Here is an 18,944-nt window from a genome sequence, read left to right as displayed (position 1 = left end):
CTATTTTTTTCAGATACCAGATTCCAGGCGCTGTGTGAACAGCACCACTGGGTACACAACAACTCCTGCCCGTCACCCTCGACCTTCATATCGTATTCAGACGAATAGAATCAGCTGCCGTCGCAGCCGTTCGACCCGATGGCGAAATACACCCCATTTTAGCTCCACTGGAAGGCGCAATATTGCAACACGATGACAATAAGATCGTGACCCTAATAATACAACTAGCACTGAATCTGGACGCGCACCGACGGTGGAAAGCGGCAACTTCGGTGAGATTTCTTAGCACTGTGGATTTTATCAATTTTTCGGAGACGCGTGAAGACGAGAATGGAACAGTGGTTTACAGAATGGACATCTACTAGCGTCAGCCAACTTCGACACCTTCAGCCGGTGAAAGCATTTCGACCAACGCTCCTTCTTCTACGATATTGAGATCTCCGGATTACGATATAGAGCGCAACTTCTCCGATTTTCAAGCATTGTAGGATGCTGTATTTGACGCCGCCAGTATCCTGCCGCAGTGGCAATGTGAGTACTGCACGGAGTTTCTGCTGTACATTTGATAGAAGTTCGCCCAGTCGCGCAGTACCATAGAGCTCGTAGCAAAAGAAAAGCTACTACTGGTGCAATTTATAAGCGATTTCGTCGAAAAGGCGAGGCGGCGTGTGCAAAAGACTGGAAAATACGACTGCATTGCAGTCGTATTTTCTACAGTCTGCAAGGGCCAGGCTCCCATACCAAAAAATCTCCGACCTCCGACGAGCTCCGACGGTAGAGGAGGGACGAGATCGGACTTAATAGAAGTTAAAAGGTAATTGTGGGTAGGGTAATTAGAGACCATGTGCAGATTTGTCTATGCTAGAAATTGCCGAAACGGCACGTTTATAGGCGCACTCACAGGCTCTGAAACGGTCTGTGGGCAGAGAAATCGGCAAAAAATAAAAACGCATGATTTTAAGCTACAGAGCCTTGTGCACTACAGGCTGCAATTTGAGAAATGAGGGCGCCACCCAAAATCGGGGTCCACTAAAAAGAGCATTAGTAAAAATTCCGTTTTTACGCCTGCGCGTATTCACCCCGACACGTGGCCTCCTACCAAGTTGGTGGTTAAGAGTGGCCGACAACAGATTTTTCTGTCATTCACGATTTTTCAGCCGTCAGAGGCAAGCCATTAGTGAGTGTGTTCTTGCGTGTTTGTGTGTGTGTGCGCGTGTGCGTGCGAGTGTGTGTGTGTTGTGTAGCCGTCTTGCGTTAAAATCTGTGTGCTATGATGATGGAGGTTAACATTGCTGTTCCGTTAGGAGGTTAAGCTTTGTGTCCTATTGTCAGCGTTTAACATTGTTGTTCAAGTCTCTCTACACATTAACAATTTCTAAACTTGTAATACGAAGCCGTTTGCGCCTCACTAGATCTTGTTTTTTTTATCCTTCCGTGATGTTGAGCGTGTTGTCTTCCACAGCCTCGTCTTCGAAGAACTTCTTGCGCACAAGCAAGCGGCGCTCCTTCTCGAACGCGGCGACGATGTTTTGGCTCAAGTGCTTGCGTGGCTCCCAAGTTGACTCCCACTCGACGAGGTAGTACGTTTTGCCCTTAACGCGTTTCCAGCTCAAGATCTTGCGGACGTAGTGGATCTTCTCGCTTTCGCTATCTTCGTCACCGTCCACCTCGTCGTTGTCGACAGCAGGAGGAGCCAGCCACTCGCGGATGTCGTCAAGCTTTGCCCGCTGGATCTTGCGCTCCGCCAACGAGGTGAAGACGACTTGAATTGCTTCAGGAAGCAGGCTGGTAGAGGCGACGGTAATGTTCATGGTAAGTCGAGGTGACGAATGGCTTCATCACTAACCCGGATCTTGCAAGACTTGGCCACAGCGATGCACACTGTCTTGAACTCTTTCGCGGCGCTAATGCCGTTCTTGGTTGGCTTCTTGGTAGGCATCCGAGGCTGACGTGTCACGGTTTGAGAACAGAATGAAGAGTGAACAGCAGAGAGTGCAGCGCGCAAAACTTCGCAAAAAATGACTGGACATGACCAGAAAGGTGGGTGCTTTTATTAATTACTTCATGGTCACTAACCCGATCGTGTTGCAAGTATGCGGAGGAGCAGGATCCATGATGAGACCTTGAGCTTGACGTTGTAGGTACTTACCAATGTGGTCATTCAGTTGGCCAGCTTTGTGTAGTTTCCGCATGGACTTCAGGACGTTTTGCGCTCCGCGGGCAGTGACGTTGTGCTGCTGTAAGAACGCCAGAATTGCCTTCTCAGCAAGGCTTCCTGTTTCGAGAACATCGTCGCGGTAGCGAGCAGAGTGCTTGTCCAACACAAAGCCATCGTAAAGGAACAGCTTCAAGAACGCAACGACCTGCTTGCCTGTTGAGCGTGTGTGCTTGGTTTCAGCATCCGTCAAGCTCCACATGCGCGGTTCTTGAGTGTACCACGCGAACCAGACATCCTTCAAGCTTGGAGCTGGAGAGGTACGGCGTCGCTTTCCTCGAGACTTCTTCTCGCTTAAGTCCTCACTTTCTTCTGGTTTTGTAGGCGCGCGTGGGTGTTTGTTTCCGATTATGTCTTCCATTACAGTCAACCGAGCGTCAAGCTTCTTGTTGACCTGGATTAACTGCTCAATCAATGCTGTTTGCTGAAAATATACTGGATACTGGGTGATGTCGTTTGGGTTGTCTTGTGCAAATTTGCTTTTAGAGTCCTCCGCAGTACTTGGGTTGCTACTGAGGTACGCCGACCAAGCAAGCAGATGATTTACAGTGAAGCCTTTATCCTCGGCACAAGCTTCCAAGCGCTGAATTACAAGACCGGACGTCGATAGAGTCTTCAGTGACGGATAGTGCCGCAGAAGGTAAGCCATGAGAGTGTCGTGTACAGCCGCGTTAACGTTGTACTGCTCTGATTCCATTCCGGACGAAGACGTGAATAAAGCTGAAGAGACCAAGCGAATACTTTGCCGGGTATGAGAGTCGAATACATCAAGTGACAGCAAAGCGACGGAGTCATCTGGTCCTCGATTGCTCAAAACACGAGCCACCTTGTGATCTTCAGCTGGGGTGTTGAAGACGTATGCGAAGGCCTTGTTGGTTGCCCACCGCGTCTAAACGAATGTGACTTCAAGCGCTGGACAACACCAGCTTCAGGCATTATTCTCGTCAAGACGCGATTCACGTAGCCGTGGATTCCAGTAGTGTCGTCAAGCGGCTTGTTCTCATCTGTGGTGGAGTTGAGTGGAGCGACAGCTTCTGGGTTATCGATCAGATCGATCAGTGGTGCTGCCGGAGTCAGGGAAGCTTCGGTCGCCACTTGTTGTTCAGGGAGGTGGTTTAGCAGCGCAGCCGCCGGTGCCGATTGAGTTGCAAGGGCCACAGCGATAGCTAGCAGCGGACACGTGGCGAAGTCGTCGTCGGGAAAAAGGGAGAGACCTTGTTCTTCGGACGTCTTGACACGGATCAGCCTCAGGAAAAATATTCCCCCCGAACCGATGGATAAGTTCACCTTCCGGAGTAGCGAGATGTCAGAGGCTCGGCCAAACAGAAACCAGAGCAAGCACAGCAGCGCCGCGTCTTGGTAGTCCGAAGCTGTTACACCATTTGAATAGAGGTACACCATCATCTGCTTGAGTGCTTTCTTCGTGCATGCAGGTGCCTTCTTCATAAAATTGCCAGACTCTCGCTTCATGCAAAAGCGCTCAAGCACTTGACCCTTCTTCAGGAGAACCTTGCCGACAGCCTCTCGATGCTGTGGGAACTGATCAAGCAACCAGCTTTTTGCCTGTTGGTAGTACTGCATGACTGAGTGCCTAGCCAACAGGCTGCCCTTCCGTCCTTCCTTGAAAGCGAGATGCATTCCAAACTTGTCCACCACGGCCTCCAAAACGCGGGGAGCGTTGTCGCGCTTCATGCACACCTCTAGGTACTCCCATGTCACCCCTTCTTCCTCAAGAAACGCTTTGAACATGCGTGCCGCGCCCGTGCGCGCTTCGTGTTTGTCGGTGCGAGGTCGCTCAGACTCATCTTGCGTCGGAGGGGTCGGAGCTCGCGTGCTATTTGCAAAATATGCTAATGAGTGGAGGTTTGTATGCTGATATCAATTACACAAGAGGGGCCTCCGACCCGATATGTCGGAGCTGCCTCTTATCGACCTATACTGACCCTATCGTGCTTCGATTAGTCAAAATATTGGCACAGTCGATGTATGATTCGTCCAAATACGGGCTATCCTTTCTGATTGGCCATTAATACTAATATTCTATTCAAGTACGGTCGGAGAAATGATGACATATCACTTTGTTTTACGAGTTTCTGAGAGCAGCTTGATGTGCTGTGTTTTACGTCAGCCATTCTCGACAAGGAACTTGGGTTATTAGACTTTTTCGACGAGTTCCGCTGTTATGGATGTGGCCATAGTTTAGGTAGTTTCTTTAGGCTTTCAATAAATTGGATCCAAATAGGCCAAATGTAAGCTGTAATACGTGTTCTTAACACGTGTATTAACACCGGTACATGTAGAGCTTTTATACATGTTCCAGATATGAAAGGTGAATACACACATGATTTTTTTTACATTTTTCGATCCAGTAGCCGTCGTTTTTACAGCGGTATTCGCTATTCTGCAAGCAGGGGTGGAACTAGCCCAAATATTTATTCAAGATATTTCCAAACCACGGCAACACTTGCTTGAAAAAATGTCGGATTTGATAGCCAAAGGAATAAGTAATAACAACAGATTTTTCCAAATCTTATCCCTTTTTCATTTTTAAAAGCGTCCTCGAGGGGACTCGAACCCCCAATCCCCGCCTTCGGAGGGCGATGCCTTATCCATTAGGCCACGCGGACACGCTCTTCTGGGAAAATTAAAGGTAAATTTATATTTTAAAAAAATTCTGCTGATTCTTGTAAAATGTGAAGGTTGGCGAAAGCATACAAGTAATGGAGTGAGTTCGGGACGAGTACTTGCTGTTGTGTGAATTTTAGTGTTCTGCGAGGATCTCGACAAATCGTAGCATAAATATTATACGTGAAGCTATACAACACGAGCAAGGTACATACAGGTACTGTAGTAGTATTACGGTACATGTGTAGGGCGTCTGTAGCGAATCGCTACTACCGGTAGCAATCTGTTCTCTCAATTGGTTTATTGGATTGGTTCAATAAGCTAATGAGGGAGCGCGGCACAACCGCCACGCGTCTACGAGCAAAACAAGAATGTACAAGGCACGCCGGTGCAGCTTCACCTTCTACTGCAGCCGCACCGCCACCTCCCTCAAAGGTATCTGCTAGCACTTGGCGCTCCTTACAGGGTGACACCCGGCACGGACGCGCCAGCGCCAGGCGTCGGGTGCGACGGATCATAAGACGGCTCAAACGAATTGCCGAGCTCGAATGACTGACCGACGGGACTGGTCATTGCCTGTGGAGAGCGTGGCACGCCGGCCACACGCATCGAGTGCTGCGACTGTTCGAGCTCAACCTGCTGCTGTAGTGTGAAGCGCGGTTCTGCCAGAATTGGCACCGAGTCTTGGCGGTTGCGCGTCTGCGGTTGAGCGCCAGTCACTGAGTCACTGCGCATCTTGGAGGATGCAGGCGGGATGGCAGCAGGGGCCGCCGTCACCGCCGACTCCTTGCGCATGGCCATAATTACCTCCTTCTGGGCGCGTTCCTCCGCTGTCACACCACCGACCATGCCGTGGTTTCCTCCTATACCGGCGGCATTTGCGTAGTTGCTCGTGTTGGAACGCGGAGCCTCGAAAAAAATGTCGCTCTGGCGATCCATGTCGTCTTGATCATCGCGCTTGCGCGTGCGAACGTAGAAGGTGATAACCAGTAGTGCAAGCACCACCACTGCAGCCACAACAACCGGCACGATCCAGCTGGACGACGAAGAGGAGCTACCGTCACCTGTACCAGCGCTCATGGAACCACCCGAGCTAGGCGCCGCTGTGCCATATATCGACGTGGTCGAGGACGAGTCCAGCGCAGAAGATTGAGTGGTATCTGTCGATCCAGAAGTCGCAGCCGCCACCGTAGCCGTTGGCGTCTGTGTTGCTGCATTGGGGGCCTGTGTAGTCGGTGTAGGCGTCGCGGTCGTAGGCGTCGGAGCGGGTGTCGTCGCTGACGAAGCCTCCGTGGTGGCGCTCGGAGCCTCTGTAGTAGTGGTCGGTGTCTTGGTAGTCGTCGATGGGGTCTTGGTAGTCGGTGTAGGCGTAGGAGTTGGCGCCGTGGTGGTCGTCGTGGTCGTCGAAGTGGCTAACGAGGAGTCGGTATCATCATCTGATGACGAGTCCGTCGTTGCCGTTGCTGTCGTTCCCCCACCAGTGGCGGTGGTGGTGCCTCCTGTGCTGGTAGTCGTGTTGCTAGTCTGCGCCGTGACGAGTGCCAAGGCGCACAGCGCCAGCAACAGCAGCGCGCAGAGTTTTCTGGCGCCCATACCTACTTGTCTGTGTGTTGTGTTGACGCGAGCCTAGTCGCCACTGCTAGCTAGCTACCTGTGTCTTCTGCTGTCTACCTTCCGACCCTTCCGTCTGGGCCAGGTGAGGCGAATACTCCGGGTAGGTGGAGTGAGTGCTTGTAAAGCGAAGTGCTGGGGTCTTGGCCAGTGGGAAAGTCTTGCGCCACGCGGAATGAACGGCGAGCACAGGAGTCCAATAGAGTCGGTCAGGTAAAAACCTGCAAAGGCGCAACCCGACAACTGTGACCCAGATGGCAGCGGCGATCGCAAAATGCCACATGGGTTCCAATTTAAATGCAATTTGGCACCCAAAAGCAATTCATTAAAAAAGTTGAGCAGCTTCAACTTCACCAAACCTTGGAGCCGCGGATGTTAAACTTTGGCCAAAGCGTACGATTCCCAGCACTCTTATTAACACATGTAATTTACATGATGTAATTAAGCGGATGAACAACATACCGATTGAATGTACAGTACAGGGTTAGAACAGTCATTGACTAACTGCACTTTGCGAAGTGTACATGATGTAACTATTGTAGGCGACATTGAACATTGGGCCAGAATCTAGAGAGGCATAAGAGGTCTACATATTTAGATATAGGGTGCAATCATGCGTTTAGATTTCGATTTTGTGGTAATTTTTAGCCAATTCCCAGGCTACAGTCGTTTAAAAATGCCTTCTCAGAACACTGTCATTTTCGGGGGAAAGGCGCGCCAAATACACAGATATGATTGGTCTAGAATCAAATTCATATGTCAAAAAGGAAGATGACACATCGCCCGGTCGCAGATTGCCCTTGTCGATTTAGCATTCAATTCTGCCAGCAGGATGGTGAAAAAAATTATAAAGGTATCCGTCAGGTCATAATCTCGCTTTCGACCTCTGTCGTTTCCACTGGGCTTTGTACAAATATTAGTTTAAAAAGGAAATGTTACCATATCAGTTATAATTGATATACCTCAAAATCAGTGTCTGGGTTATTCTTTTTCTCATTAACCACGGAGTCAACGGTATTGGGAGCACAACCAAGGCAATCAGAGACCAGTTGGCGTGTCCTGATGCCTTTGAAGAGGCCTTGTTCCTTCTGGCTTTTGAAATACTCGTAGCTGTTCACAATCATCCGCTTCTCTCCTGGGCAGAACTCGTGCTTGCCGGACATTTTCGCTGACCTTAAAGGATGCTTCTGGCTAATTGATGAGTTCTACCGCCCTCTCAAGACACTAAGTTATATATATAGCACTTTTATTTATATCAAACAGACAAGTATTAGACTTTTTACAGTCTGTATAGTATGGGTTACAATTTCTGGCCCAATGTTCAATGTCGCCTACAATAGTCAATCACGGTGGCAATTCGGCACCCATCTGATCCCGAGATGTGACACTGCAAGTAACGCATGTAAATACTTTGAGCCCTGAATAGTTTCCATGCAGATGCCGCTGCCTTAGCCTTTTAAAAATCTAGTACAGTACTGCACCCCGTTTTATCGCCCTTGGACCTCTGATAAACTTCCGGATGTGATGATTCTGAATCCAAATGAACGATTATTTGTAAGCTAAAACTGATTTATTTGCAAATCCTATATGGTCCACCCCCGCGAAAACGGGTGCAGTACTGTAGTAGTATCTACCGGCAAGGTACCGGCGGACCGCCGGTAACGCCGGCGGTATTTAGCCAACAAGGAACTGGTGCTTCGAAGCAAATGGTAGCTTTAGCATTTCCGGTTTAGGCCCTACGGTAACGGCTCCACTACAGTTGTATTGAATGAATACTAGTGGATAATTGATGTCGCGAAAATCAGCTCTCAGCATTCGAGCACGCGGCAGGCCGCAAGGAAATAGCGGTTCGGCAGTCCAAGCCTCGATCGCAGCAGACTTTGTCGAATTCCACCCCTCCATGTCGCTTGAGCATGCACCAACGCTGGCCGATTGTCTCGCAGTGTCGTCAGAACTCATTCCAAACGTCAAAGCTCAGCCCGTGTGCGCACCTGAGGCAAATGAAACAACGCTGGAGAGTGTCCTAGCAAATCGCCATCACGTGTGGACCAAGGTGACTGAGGTGCGGCATTCGAACTCTTCCCTATCGAAGTGGTACCTCTAAACTCTCCGAACTGATCGGCCACCTTGCAAATTACAATAGGTAATCGAGAAACTAGGGTCGACGGAAGCCTATCAAGGAGACGTTCATGCCCTGCAAAAGTTGCTGCAGCTCCACATTCTGTGCAATATCCTTCCAATATTTCTCTGCTTGTTCACTTTAGCTAAGCACGTACAAGCTAGTTTCTGTAACTACAACGCACAGCAGCGCGAGACGCATCTTCGCACTCTCCAGCTTACTCTTATGCAGGAAGGACGCGTTCTTCCACGCGTTGAGGCAGTCAAGACGATAATTCCCAGCGACAAGTAAGCACCCTCTTTTCCAAAATGCCAATTAACGTGGACCATTACCAATTCCCACACTGTGAACGCAGCAGTGACAACGAAGACGATAAAGACGTCGACCCACCAAACACGTTCCACGAGTGGCCAGAAGAGCAAGAACGGCATCTTGAAATTGTTGACTATGACGCCATTGACTTGATCGAGTTATCAGAACACTTTTCGTAACCATGAATTAAGTCCCCCCCCGGTAGATAAATTGAAAATGCCGAGAGCTTAAATTGGCTCTCCATCCAAGTCCTCTTCATCCATTGGAGCGCCATCCAAATCCCCGCCATCGAGTGGTTCTCCATCTAGATTGTCTTCAGTCGTTCCCCCATTTAACGGTTCTCCATCTAGCGCTTCGTCTTTCATCGGCTCGCCATCAATTTCATCGATTTCTTTTATGATCGGTTCGCCGTCTAAATCTTCATCAATAGGCTCGCCGTCCAAGTCACCTTCGTCTCCATTTTCTTTGCCCATTTCTTTAGTAGTCGCTGCTATTGGATCATTGAAATCAACCTTGGGTAGAGTCAGGGTGGCAGTTTCCCTCACGCTGCTCTTGGTATTTGCCTGGACGCAGTGCTTTACTGGTTGTCCAGCAGCAGTTGGTGCCGTTGGAGATGTGAACTCCTTCAGCCATTGCAATCGAGCAGCCAGCCTCTTTGCGTCTCCAGTGGCCATAATTCCCGACTGCCGGCATGTTTTCCGTAGCCGCTCTACATCTGATTCCCCAATGGCATCGAACTTCAGACTGCGTGCAGCGATATACTCGTCCTCTTCCACTTTCCGTAGGAATGTCGCATGGAGCCCCACGAGCACGGCAGGGGGGAACAAACTCCAGTTTTCCCAAGCTGTCAGCACATTCATCACCTTGTCCTTCATCGCATTCGCAGACATGCGGCCGCCAATGCTTCTGTGTGCAACGCGTAGTGTGTCCATAATCTCTGGTAAGCACTCTTGAAATGTCGTACGGAACAGCGACGCGTTCTTGACTGCAGCCGAGCTGTTGTGCAAGATGTCGGACGCCACGTACAGCAGACCAACAAGCGCCACGCCCGACGAGGTCGCAGTTTTGAAAGAATCTAGAATGATGTTGACCAGATCCACTGCCGCCTCGGAATTGTCCAAAGCGAAACCCATCGTCTTTTTCACGGCTTCTCGCTCCAGAGTCAGGTCCTCGAGCAATCCCTTGAAATTGTCGTAGTCCTCATTCGACAAGCGACTTCGCTCTCGTCCTCTCTCCATGTCGCGAGCCCGTGCAATTTGTTGTCCTGTCAGCATTTTCTCATCCTTTTCCACGTATCCGTGGCTGAAGCCACTTTGGATATCTGCTCGCCAATTTTCGCGGCTTAATTCACGCCGGTTGCCATCACGCCGATTGTCATCACGCTGCCGGTCTTCCTTGCGAGGACGCGAACGTGAGCGACGACGACGTTTTCGAGAGATCGAGTCATCTGACGACCACGAGCGACTTCGACGAACGCGACTCCGACTTCGACTACGTCGCCTGTGGGAGTGGCGGCGGCTTCTTCGGTTATCGCGGTCATCATCAGAACTCCTTGTACTACTACGGGAGCGATGACGACTGCTGCTTCGGCTTCGTCGCCGAGATCTTCTACGACTTCGGCTGGAACTTCGTGATCTGCTTCGACTGAAGCTCCGACTTCTGCAGTGACTCCGACGTTGAGAGGCACTTCTATCGTGATGACTAGACTGTCCAGAAGATCGAGAGTGAGAGCCTCGTCTCCGACCCCTAGGTGACCGGGAAGGCATCTTGGGCGGTACCCAAACAGGGCCGTCGAGTGTCATCTGGAACGGTTTTTCACGCCACGTGTACTCGTCATCCCCCATGGCGAACGAGTAGACTCTCCATCGGTAGTACAGAGCTAAAGCAGACTGGGGCTCAAAAAAGAAGCTGTAGGCCGAGTTGTTTGCTTCTCGCATGCGCACTGCATTCTCAAACTGGAGTCCGTCCGCTGCCACATAATGAGCCAGATGGTCCACACGCCGCCTCGCCTCTTGGTCGGTAGGTATATCGATTGCAATCGTCTGCTTTCCGTTTAAATCGCCATCGGGAGTTGGCACAACAGTAGATACAGTGGTGGTAGCTAATGGATGGAGCACTGCGGATGGAAGTAGAAGTCCGGGGGCGCTTCCCCGAGGTTGGATTTTCACTGCTTTACCCCACCCGACAATCATTGGCTGGCCTTCCAGCTGCAATACATGGACATTGCATTAAGAAAACATTCGGGGGCTGAGCATGACAAGGTATTGCAAAAACAAACCCACCTGTTTGTTGTCCAAGTTGACGCGAGCATCGTCAGCATCTCGACGCTCGTAGAAACTGACAAATCCGCAGTTGCGTTTGCGCGCGCGTTCTTCTTCTGATCTAGGCCACATGATCTTGACGGAATATACCTCTCCATAGCGCCCAAACTCTGCCTACAGTCGAGCAAAGCATTCATTAGCCATCCTTCCACTTCACTGTAGCGTGCCCTAGCTGCCACACACCTGTAAAACTTCCTCTGTGACAGTCGGTGCCAGATTCCCAACATACAAGTTGGTCGTCTCCGGGTCTCCATTATCGAACGATCCTTTCGCTAAGCCAACACCTTCCATCGAGACAGGCGCAGGCCCTCGCTCCTTCATCTCCTCCAGAAACTCATCGATAGCTCGTCGCTTTTTCGGTTTATGCGTTGTTTGGGCCTCTTCTCTCCGATCAGCGTCTTTTTGCTTAATCTGCTGCAACATTTGGTCCATTTCTGATACCTTTTTCCTCGTCGCAGAAAAAGGAGCAGCCTGCTCCTTGCCTTTCAGTCTATATACATCTCCACTTTGAGTTGGCAGCTCGCTGTTTCCCTGGGCTGCCTGCGTTCCCGATCTCACAAACGCTTTGCCTTTCGTCTCGTCCTCATTGTCGAAGGACGCAACGAACGTCGCGTAGATCTTGGCAGCTTCCTCATCTGCCTGTCGCTTTTTAGCCTCACGATCTTCTCGCTCCTGCATTTTTACTTGTGTCGTCAGTGAATTAAGCCACGAATTAGCACGGCCGTTAGCGCCGCCAAACCTTCTGGAACTTGGTCTTCTTCTGGTGGCCCAGCACGAAGCGCGCCAGTTTGTCGTCCGTGAGTGACGTCAGAGAGCTTGGCTGCATCTCCGTCTTCTCCATCCCCCACGGCAGCGGCGACTGAGCTGGGCCCTGCGCGAACGGTGCCGCTGGAGCGTCCTCCTCGGAGTGTCTTCGTCCCATGGTGCGGTGATGTTTGAAAGTGGACCACCCAACGAAAGGTCTTTCCGGTATTTACGGATTTGTTTACGGGACAAAGTAATGGGAAGCCTTCGTGATTTTGCAGTTTATTCGTTTTGGTCGCTTTGCTACTCCGCCCAACGTTGTGTGGGGTCACTCGCACTACAGAATGCCACACTTGACTGTAATCCGACGCCTAGTCCTGGCGCGACTGCAGCTTCTTCGATGTAATACCCTTGGGTGTGATGATGTGAACGACAGCACCCCAGCCCGAGAGAGCGTCACGGTTGCAGGCAGACAGCAGGCACTGCGAAAGCGTCTCGAAAAGATCCTCCTCCTCCATATCAGGCTTGTACATGGACTCGCACATGCCGTAAAGCGCCTCCTCCATGGTCCCGGCCACCACGAAGTCCTTCGTCATCATCTCACATCCCAGGCAGTCCATGCTGGACAAGAAAGGCTTGTTGTCCTCAGTCAAACCGGCGATCACAGGCTCTACGAACCACGGGCCGAATCTCTTCTCGTACATCATGTTGGACAGCAGCGCGCTCAGCGTTTTGGGCTTGATGTCGCGCTCCTCGTTCATCTTGTACATGTTGATCTTAAATTTAAGCAGCTGCGACACAGACTGTACGTCGGTGGCGAGGCCAGCCAAGCCCAGGAACGTCTTGTCCGTCACACGAAACACCTTCTGGAAGTCCATGGCCACAGTCTGTGCCTGCATGCCCAGTCTGGTATCACTGTTAGTTCATAGTAAAATAGTATGTTAGCACTGGCACCTGAAATTTAGCTAGTGGCGGCCTATTATTGCCAACATGGGGCTTTCAGCGTACCATGCGATTCCGACGCAATCTTTGCCCGCCATGGCGATGATCGCCGCTCCATTGTACGACAAGATGGACTGTTGCACGCAACAAGGACACAGGTAAACAGCAGATAGGTCACTAAGTCTTCGTGCAGATAACAAGAATGGCGGTTGAGTCGTACCATGGTGTCTTCAGTAGGGACGCAATTCTGTAAGATTTCTCGCTGTTTCAGAGGGGGGAAGAGTAGATCTTACGGATGTTGCACGAACACTGGAGCAACAATTTTCTACAAGAAAGTAATTTTAAGAAAGTATTTCTTTAAAAAGAAATATGTTTAAGGCCGTGTTCGGTCTAAGCTACTACCTCCGTTCTGAAAAAGATAACCATTTCAAATTATATTACAGCCTACCTGTAATTGTTATTAAAGAGCTGGAATGTCTCAACCAGCTTTATTCCGCTAAGAAACACAAAAAATGGTATCCAGCAGGATAGCTCCAAGCGACTGGTTTCAAAATTCAGCTCTGGGTTGAACATTGATTCGACCTCCTTTGCGCCTTCAAATCCAGCCTTTTTCTGATGGAACACGATCACTTATTTTATCTTTATTTTACTTAGCAAAACGACTGTTCTACAGCTCTAGCTTATTTTCGAACAAGCTGGATTTGCCCCTGCAAACCGAACACGGCCTAATTTCTCGCTCATATGATTTTATTTCACTTCAAAAAGTTCATATTTCTTAGGAATTTAAGAAGTTACGGGTACTGATTAGATAAACTTACTTTTTTAAGATATACCACAAAGATGTAAATTTCGAAGAGCAAAGCAATTTTTAAATGAAAGAGTTTGTTTCTGTTTCGTCGCCAAAAAGGCAAGTATGTACTCTGCAAGCAACGATGGCCTTGACACCACGATGGACGTTTCCTTTCTAGCGTCTTTATCAGAAGCCGAAGAACTCAACTTTGTTCTAGATTATAGTTCGGTAAGCAGGTCGAGACGAAGTAGAGAGAAGAAGAAGAAGTTACTTGTATGCGTCAAAAGACAAAGTGAGGTAGATTAGAGTTGGCTCACTACAAGCAGGCTGTCTAGCAGCAGACTTAGGATGATTGGCTTTAGGAGAACTACACTGGTACAGACTATAGCATTGTTACATCTCGACTAACAGCTTTAAAGAGACTTTTTGTATCGGATCATCAGCTTCCAGAGGTAGCTGGTACAATATGCCGTTATGCAAAGATGCAACCATTGACAGCCTCCCTGCATCTTTGCATACTTTGCTTATCACCGAATGCATTCAATATTACAGGTCTGGGAAGATTCTCTTTGCAAACGCCTCAGTCTTCATAGTCGTCAGCCGAGGAAGCCCCGAGTTAGCTGCTCCAACTTTGCCCATTCAATATTGCTGTCTGGGAAGACTGACTTCGCGGGCAGGCCATGGTAACGATCTTGAAGACTGCTCGTTTCGCAGCACCGGTGCCGGGCACGCCATCAGCGCCGAAAGGCCTGGAGAAACGGAAGTTCGGCAGTGCAGCCAAGATCCGACAGCACAAGCGGGCGGCAGCCCGTAAGAGGAGCCAAGGTCCTGGTGCCGAGCTCAGCGTGAAGGCAGAGTGCTTGGTGACCAGAGGGCATGAGTCCGCGGGGGCCGGGTTGAAAAAAAAGGAAGAAGGCCGCTGAGGGCAAGCCAAAGAATGCTGTTGGTGGCTTGCTTTCAGAGGCCCTTCGAGCCGCCATGGCCGAGATCACTGTAGAGCCTGCTGCAACAACAGCCACAGTGAGCGGTGCAGCGTCGTGCAGCTCGCGCAGTGGCACAGGAGCGTCGGCGAGTGAGCCGACAGAGCATCTCGCTGCTGCCACGGCAGATTATTCTTACGTCATTGAAGCGAGGGAACGTAGTGACGTGGGTTTAACCTCTAGCACCACAGACCCGACTGTAGCTCAGATCTTGACGGAACTTGCGGGTTGCATGACCGATTAAGCCAAACATCACGAAGAGGTAGAGCAGGCGGCTGGTAGAACAGGCCAGAATTCTCGGAAAGCCCAGACTACTGCCAGCGATTAGAGCGTTACTGCTAGTGCACAGATACCTTCTGTCACCGTACTGGCTGCAACCACCGAGCGTGCAGCTACTGCCACCATTCTGGCCACTTCTGACACCGAACTCTCATCTGATGATGAAATATATTATCCGATATACGGCAAGTACTATAGCAGTAAGCAAGTGACTGTCACAACTGACTATGCAGCTACCACAAGGACCTGGAGCGTGGCTCGTATCAATGATCCCCGTGATTCTCCTCTTGGTCCAGAGTATCATGTGTTGTGGGTCAAACATCTGCTTGTGAATCGACGCTACTATCAGCGCACATGAGAGCCTCGTCAACAGTTGCTGGACGATAATTTCGCTGAGGGGTTGGACCTCGTGGATCGCTCGAAGGCTTCCGATGTGAAAAAGTTTAAGGACTTCTGGCCTAAGGGTGAATACGGCAAGCGTGCAATTGGTGCTGATGCTCGAGGCCTACGCATGTTCACTGCATTGAAGCGTGCTGCCAAGCTTGCTGGGCGATCGGACATCGTGACGCAAGATGATATTGGTACATTCGTTGTTGATGAACTTCAAGAGCGTGGAGTGGACCTCACACGGGGTACTTCGTGGAAGATAGTCCTTAGGTTCCTGCGTCGACTTAGGGATGCTAGACGTGATTTTATCTTCAAGGCCATCGACAAAGACAACTTCACCATAGCTGGACGCCGTGGATCACATATACTGGAGGAAGTGCCTCTCCACAACGGACTTTACTTCGTTGTTGCGTACAACCACAGTCTCGTTGGACACGCGTTCGTGCTCAGAATTCAAGGGAAGAAGAGCAAGATCCGGCAGATTTTTTTCGACTTGAAGGGTCCCAAACCAGTGTCGTCGGCGATAATTGGATCACCTTCGTGGCCTGCATTCGTCCTTTCATTGTCTTCAAGAAGAAGTAGATGGATAGAAGTCAGTAGGGATTTCTGCGGGTTTGTCTTATCGATAATGAATGCTCACAGCAAATTGTGTCTGCATGGATGCTGAAATACATATGCATTTTTTATAATTCAAAACAGGACCAGGAAACCTCGGCGAGGAGAAAACCTTAATGCTAACAAAAGATAAAACCCAGTGGAAAAAAAAGCTAAAGGAACGCAATTTAAGTAGGCATGCTTCATGTATCAGTGTTATTTTCGTACTCTATACGGAATGGCTAGTTTTATAGCTTCAAGGGACTTCATCCTGAGCTTGGCCCTTAGTTCTCTGAACTGGTGCTTGTCTAACGCTTTAGTAAAGATGTCAGCTATCATTTCTTTCGTATTGCAGTAGGTGACGTTGAATTCATGCCGCTCTACTTTTTCTTGTACGAAACAGTATCGTACGTGTATATGTTTTGATCGTCCGTGAAGTTCGAGGTTGTAGCAGATTTTGATGAAGCTCTGATAATCCTCGTATATAGCATTAGCCTCCGTTGTAGTAAAGCCAAGTTCTTTGAGGAGAAGCTTGAGGAATATCATTTATTGCATGCAGTGGCATAGGGCGATATATTCTGCCTCTGTTGTAGAGATAACTACAGTATGATGTTTTTGCGAAAGCCATGAGATAGGACTGCCTGTAAGCATTGTCACGTATCCTTTAACGGAGCGTCTCGTGTCGGGACAGTTGGCGTAGTCAGAGTCACTGTAGGCAATCAGCTGATCGGCTAGATTTTCCGGGGTAATATCGGTCGATCCTCCCAGAAGAAGATCATATTCTTTTGTTCCGGATACATACTTTAGACCACGGATGACTGCTTTCCAGTGATGCATACCTGGATTCGCTAGGAATTGGCTGACCTCTCGCATGTAAAATGCCATGTCAGGTCGAGTACCGACCATTAAGTACATGATACTGCCTACGGCTTGGCGATACGGAATCGATTTCATCGGATCTTTCTTTTGCTCACTGCTAGGCCGGCTGCTTACGGAGAGTTTGGCGCTCCGTTCTGCTGGTGTTACAATAGGCTACGGAATGTAGTCGCTGAAGCGGTCAACGACCTTCGTAGCGTACTTATGCTGCTGGATAAATATCGCTCGATCCTTACGGTCACGTTGATTGGTCCAGCCGAGTAAGTACTTCACGTCCCCTTCATCTGACATGAAAAACCACTTTTTCAGGGCTGATTTCAGCTGATTGACGAGTGCTGGTGTTGGCGCAATGATCAGTAAGTCATCGACGTACACTGCAATGTAACAGGTGATGTCACCAATTGTGCGTCGAAATATACATCGATTTTAAATAAGTGTCAGGAACCCAATACTCTCTAGGAAGGCAGCCAGAGTTTGGTACCAGACACGGGAAGCTTGCTTCAGTCCGTATAAGCTCTTAAAAAGTTTACACACTAGATGCTCTTTGCCCGGGATTTTGAAACCTTCCGGTTGAGCCATGAAGATCTCCTCTTCCAAATAGCCATTCACGAATGCTGTTTTAAAATCCATTTGGTGAGCTTCAAAGTCGAGAAGAGCTGCAATAATTAGAAGTAGTCTAAGTACCTCCATCCTAATGACAGGATATAATATATCGTTGAAGTCGATGCCATATTCCTGAAGGAATCCTTTGATCACAAGACGCGCTTTAAAGCGGTCGATTTCGCCAGTGCCGGTATACTTCACAACAAAGACCCATCGGCTACTAAAAATATTCCTTCCTATAGGAGGGGATACCAACACCCAAGTGTGATTGTCCATGAGGGACTTGTATTCCGATTTAGCTGCTTTATGCCACTGGTTAGCGTGGGAAGACTTCATTGCCTCCCGATACGTAGTGGACTCAGACACATGCCGAATAGCTAGTATTGTGCATTTCAATGCTTTTGTCCTTTTCACTGAGCCTGATGCTCGATTTATAATAAATAGAGGTCGTTTTATTAAATCGAGGTCTATAAAAGTACAAATCGATCTTGCTAGACTGGCTGATAAATCGAGCTACCGCAGCCAAATCGACCGTTCGGGATCGATCAACCACCAAATCCACATCGATATCCTGTAAATCGACCCTTTTTGCCGTTTTGAAATGGTAATTCTATCACAGATTAAACAAATCGATGCCTGCGTCTTCCAATCTCATTTTTACGCATGGTTTTATGCTCCGACCATGCTCGATCTAGGCTATAAAACGGATGGACATTCCATCTGCAAAGCACAATAGTGTGTATAGTACATGCTGACGTTGCTCCTGTTCGTGTATGTCTTCCTCAGAGTTGAGGATTACGTCATTGGCTTCCTCAGAGCTTTCAATGGCTTCCGCAGAGAGGCGGGGTCGCTTAGGAGTCGAATGATGCGGAGGATTAGAGTCCGTCACCGTTCGAAAAGAATAATGTATGGCTGTTCGATCAATAGCCTCCCTCAGTGAGGGAAGTACACGTTGGTTCACTGTGCCTGGCGCTGTTGTCATTGCAGGGCCTGATGTGGGTGACGGTGTGATCACTGGTTCTGACACATGTTCAGGCTCCGGTGCTACTGTAGTAGCAGTTGCAGGTGGCAGAGGTACAGGTACAAGTGTAGCGGTAGATTTCTGCCGATTCGTGGACTGTGTGGGCTCTGGAGTAGACGTCAGGCCTGTGAGAGAGGGAAATTCGTCCTCTTTAAAAACTACATCACGACTGTAGATAATTGCATGAGTATTGATGTCCATCAGACGGTAGCCTTTCTCATGGTCAGGCACACCAAGATACATGCACAAACGGGCTCTAGCGTCGAGTTTGTCTCGGTATTGCTCCGTGATGTGGACATATCCGCTGCATCCGAATACTTTGATGTACTGCATGGATGGAATACGGTTGTGCCAAAGCTAATACGGGGCTCGTCCATCCGTCTTGGAGCTAGGAGTCATATTGATGAGAGTGGTCACATGACAGACACACTCGGCCCATAACTGCTTCGGTAGCTTGCCGTCAAGTAGAAGGGCTCGGACACGCTCCATAATGGTACGCATGCGGCGTTCTGCAACTCCGTTTTG

At 49.3% G+C, this 18,944-nt stretch overlaps 5 protein-coding genes and 1 non-coding gene across 6 annotated transcripts; 1 reads left to right on the top strand and 5 right to left on the bottom strand.

Moving 5' to 3' along the window:
- Window positions 1-4,769: 4,769 nt before the first annotated feature.
- Window positions 4,770-4,842, bottom strand: PITG_26939. The gene has a single exon. It is a non-coding gene; the product is annotated as a tRNA-Arg (tRNA).
- Window positions 4,843-5,299: 457 nt separating this feature from the next.
- PITG_08213 (carbohydrate-binding protein, putative) lies at window positions 5,300-6,433 on the bottom strand (the record flags this gene model as incomplete). Its single annotated transcript, XM_002904327.1, has 1 exon — window positions 5,300-6,433. The coding sequence occupies one exon, from the start codon at window positions 6,431-6,433 to the stop codon at window positions 5,300-5,302; it is 1,134 nt and encodes a 377-aa protein (XP_002904373.1).
- A 965-nt stretch (window positions 6,434-7,398) lies between these two features.
- PITG_08212 (uncharacterized protein) lies at window positions 7,399-7,614 on the bottom strand (the record flags this gene model as incomplete). The annotated part of the gene is made up of 1 exon (XM_002904326.1): window positions 7,399-7,614. The coding sequence occupies one exon, from the start codon at window positions 7,612-7,614 to the stop codon at window positions 7,399-7,401; it is 216 nt and encodes a 71-aa protein (XP_002904372.1).
- A 1,167-nt stretch (window positions 7,615-8,781) lies between these two features.
- Window positions 8,782-12,044, bottom strand: PITG_08211 (U2-associated splicing factor, putative; the record flags this gene model as incomplete). The annotated part of the gene is made up of 4 exons (XM_002904325.1): window positions 8,782-11,089; window positions 11,165-11,317; window positions 11,387-11,875; window positions 11,943-12,044. 4 exons carry the CDS (start codon window positions 12,042-12,044, stop codon window positions 9,110-9,112), a joined length of 2,724 nt encoding a protein of 907 aa, XP_002904371.1.
- Window positions 12,045-12,318: 274 nt separating this feature from the next.
- On the bottom strand, window positions 12,319-13,112 carry PITG_08210 (proteasome subunit beta type-3, putative; the record flags this gene model as incomplete). Its single annotated transcript, XM_002904324.1, has 3 exons — window positions 12,319-12,862; window positions 12,956-13,023; window positions 13,110-13,112. The coding sequence occupies 3 exons, from the start codon at window positions 13,110-13,112 to the stop codon at window positions 12,319-12,321; spliced, it is 615 nt and encodes a 204-aa protein (XP_002904370.1).
- Window positions 13,113-15,449: 2,337 nt separating this feature from the next.
- Window positions 15,450-15,954, top strand: PITG_08209 (uncharacterized protein; the record flags this gene model as incomplete). The annotated part of the gene is made up of 3 exons (XM_002904323.1): window positions 15,450-15,763; window positions 15,838-15,878; window positions 15,926-15,954. 3 exons carry the CDS (start codon window positions 15,450-15,452, stop codon window positions 15,952-15,954), a joined length of 384 nt encoding a protein of 127 aa, XP_002904369.1.
- Window positions 15,955-18,944: the final 2,990 nt, after the last annotated feature.

Source organism: Phytophthora infestans, genomic scaffold (genome assembly GCF_000142945.1).
Source record: "Phytophthora infestans T30-4 supercont1.12 genomic scaffold, whole genome shotgun sequence".
NCBI lineage: Eukaryota > Oomycota > Peronosporomycetes > Peronosporales > Peronosporaceae > Phytophthora > Phytophthora infestans.
This window is presented reverse-complemented; position numbering and strand designations above follow the sequence as displayed.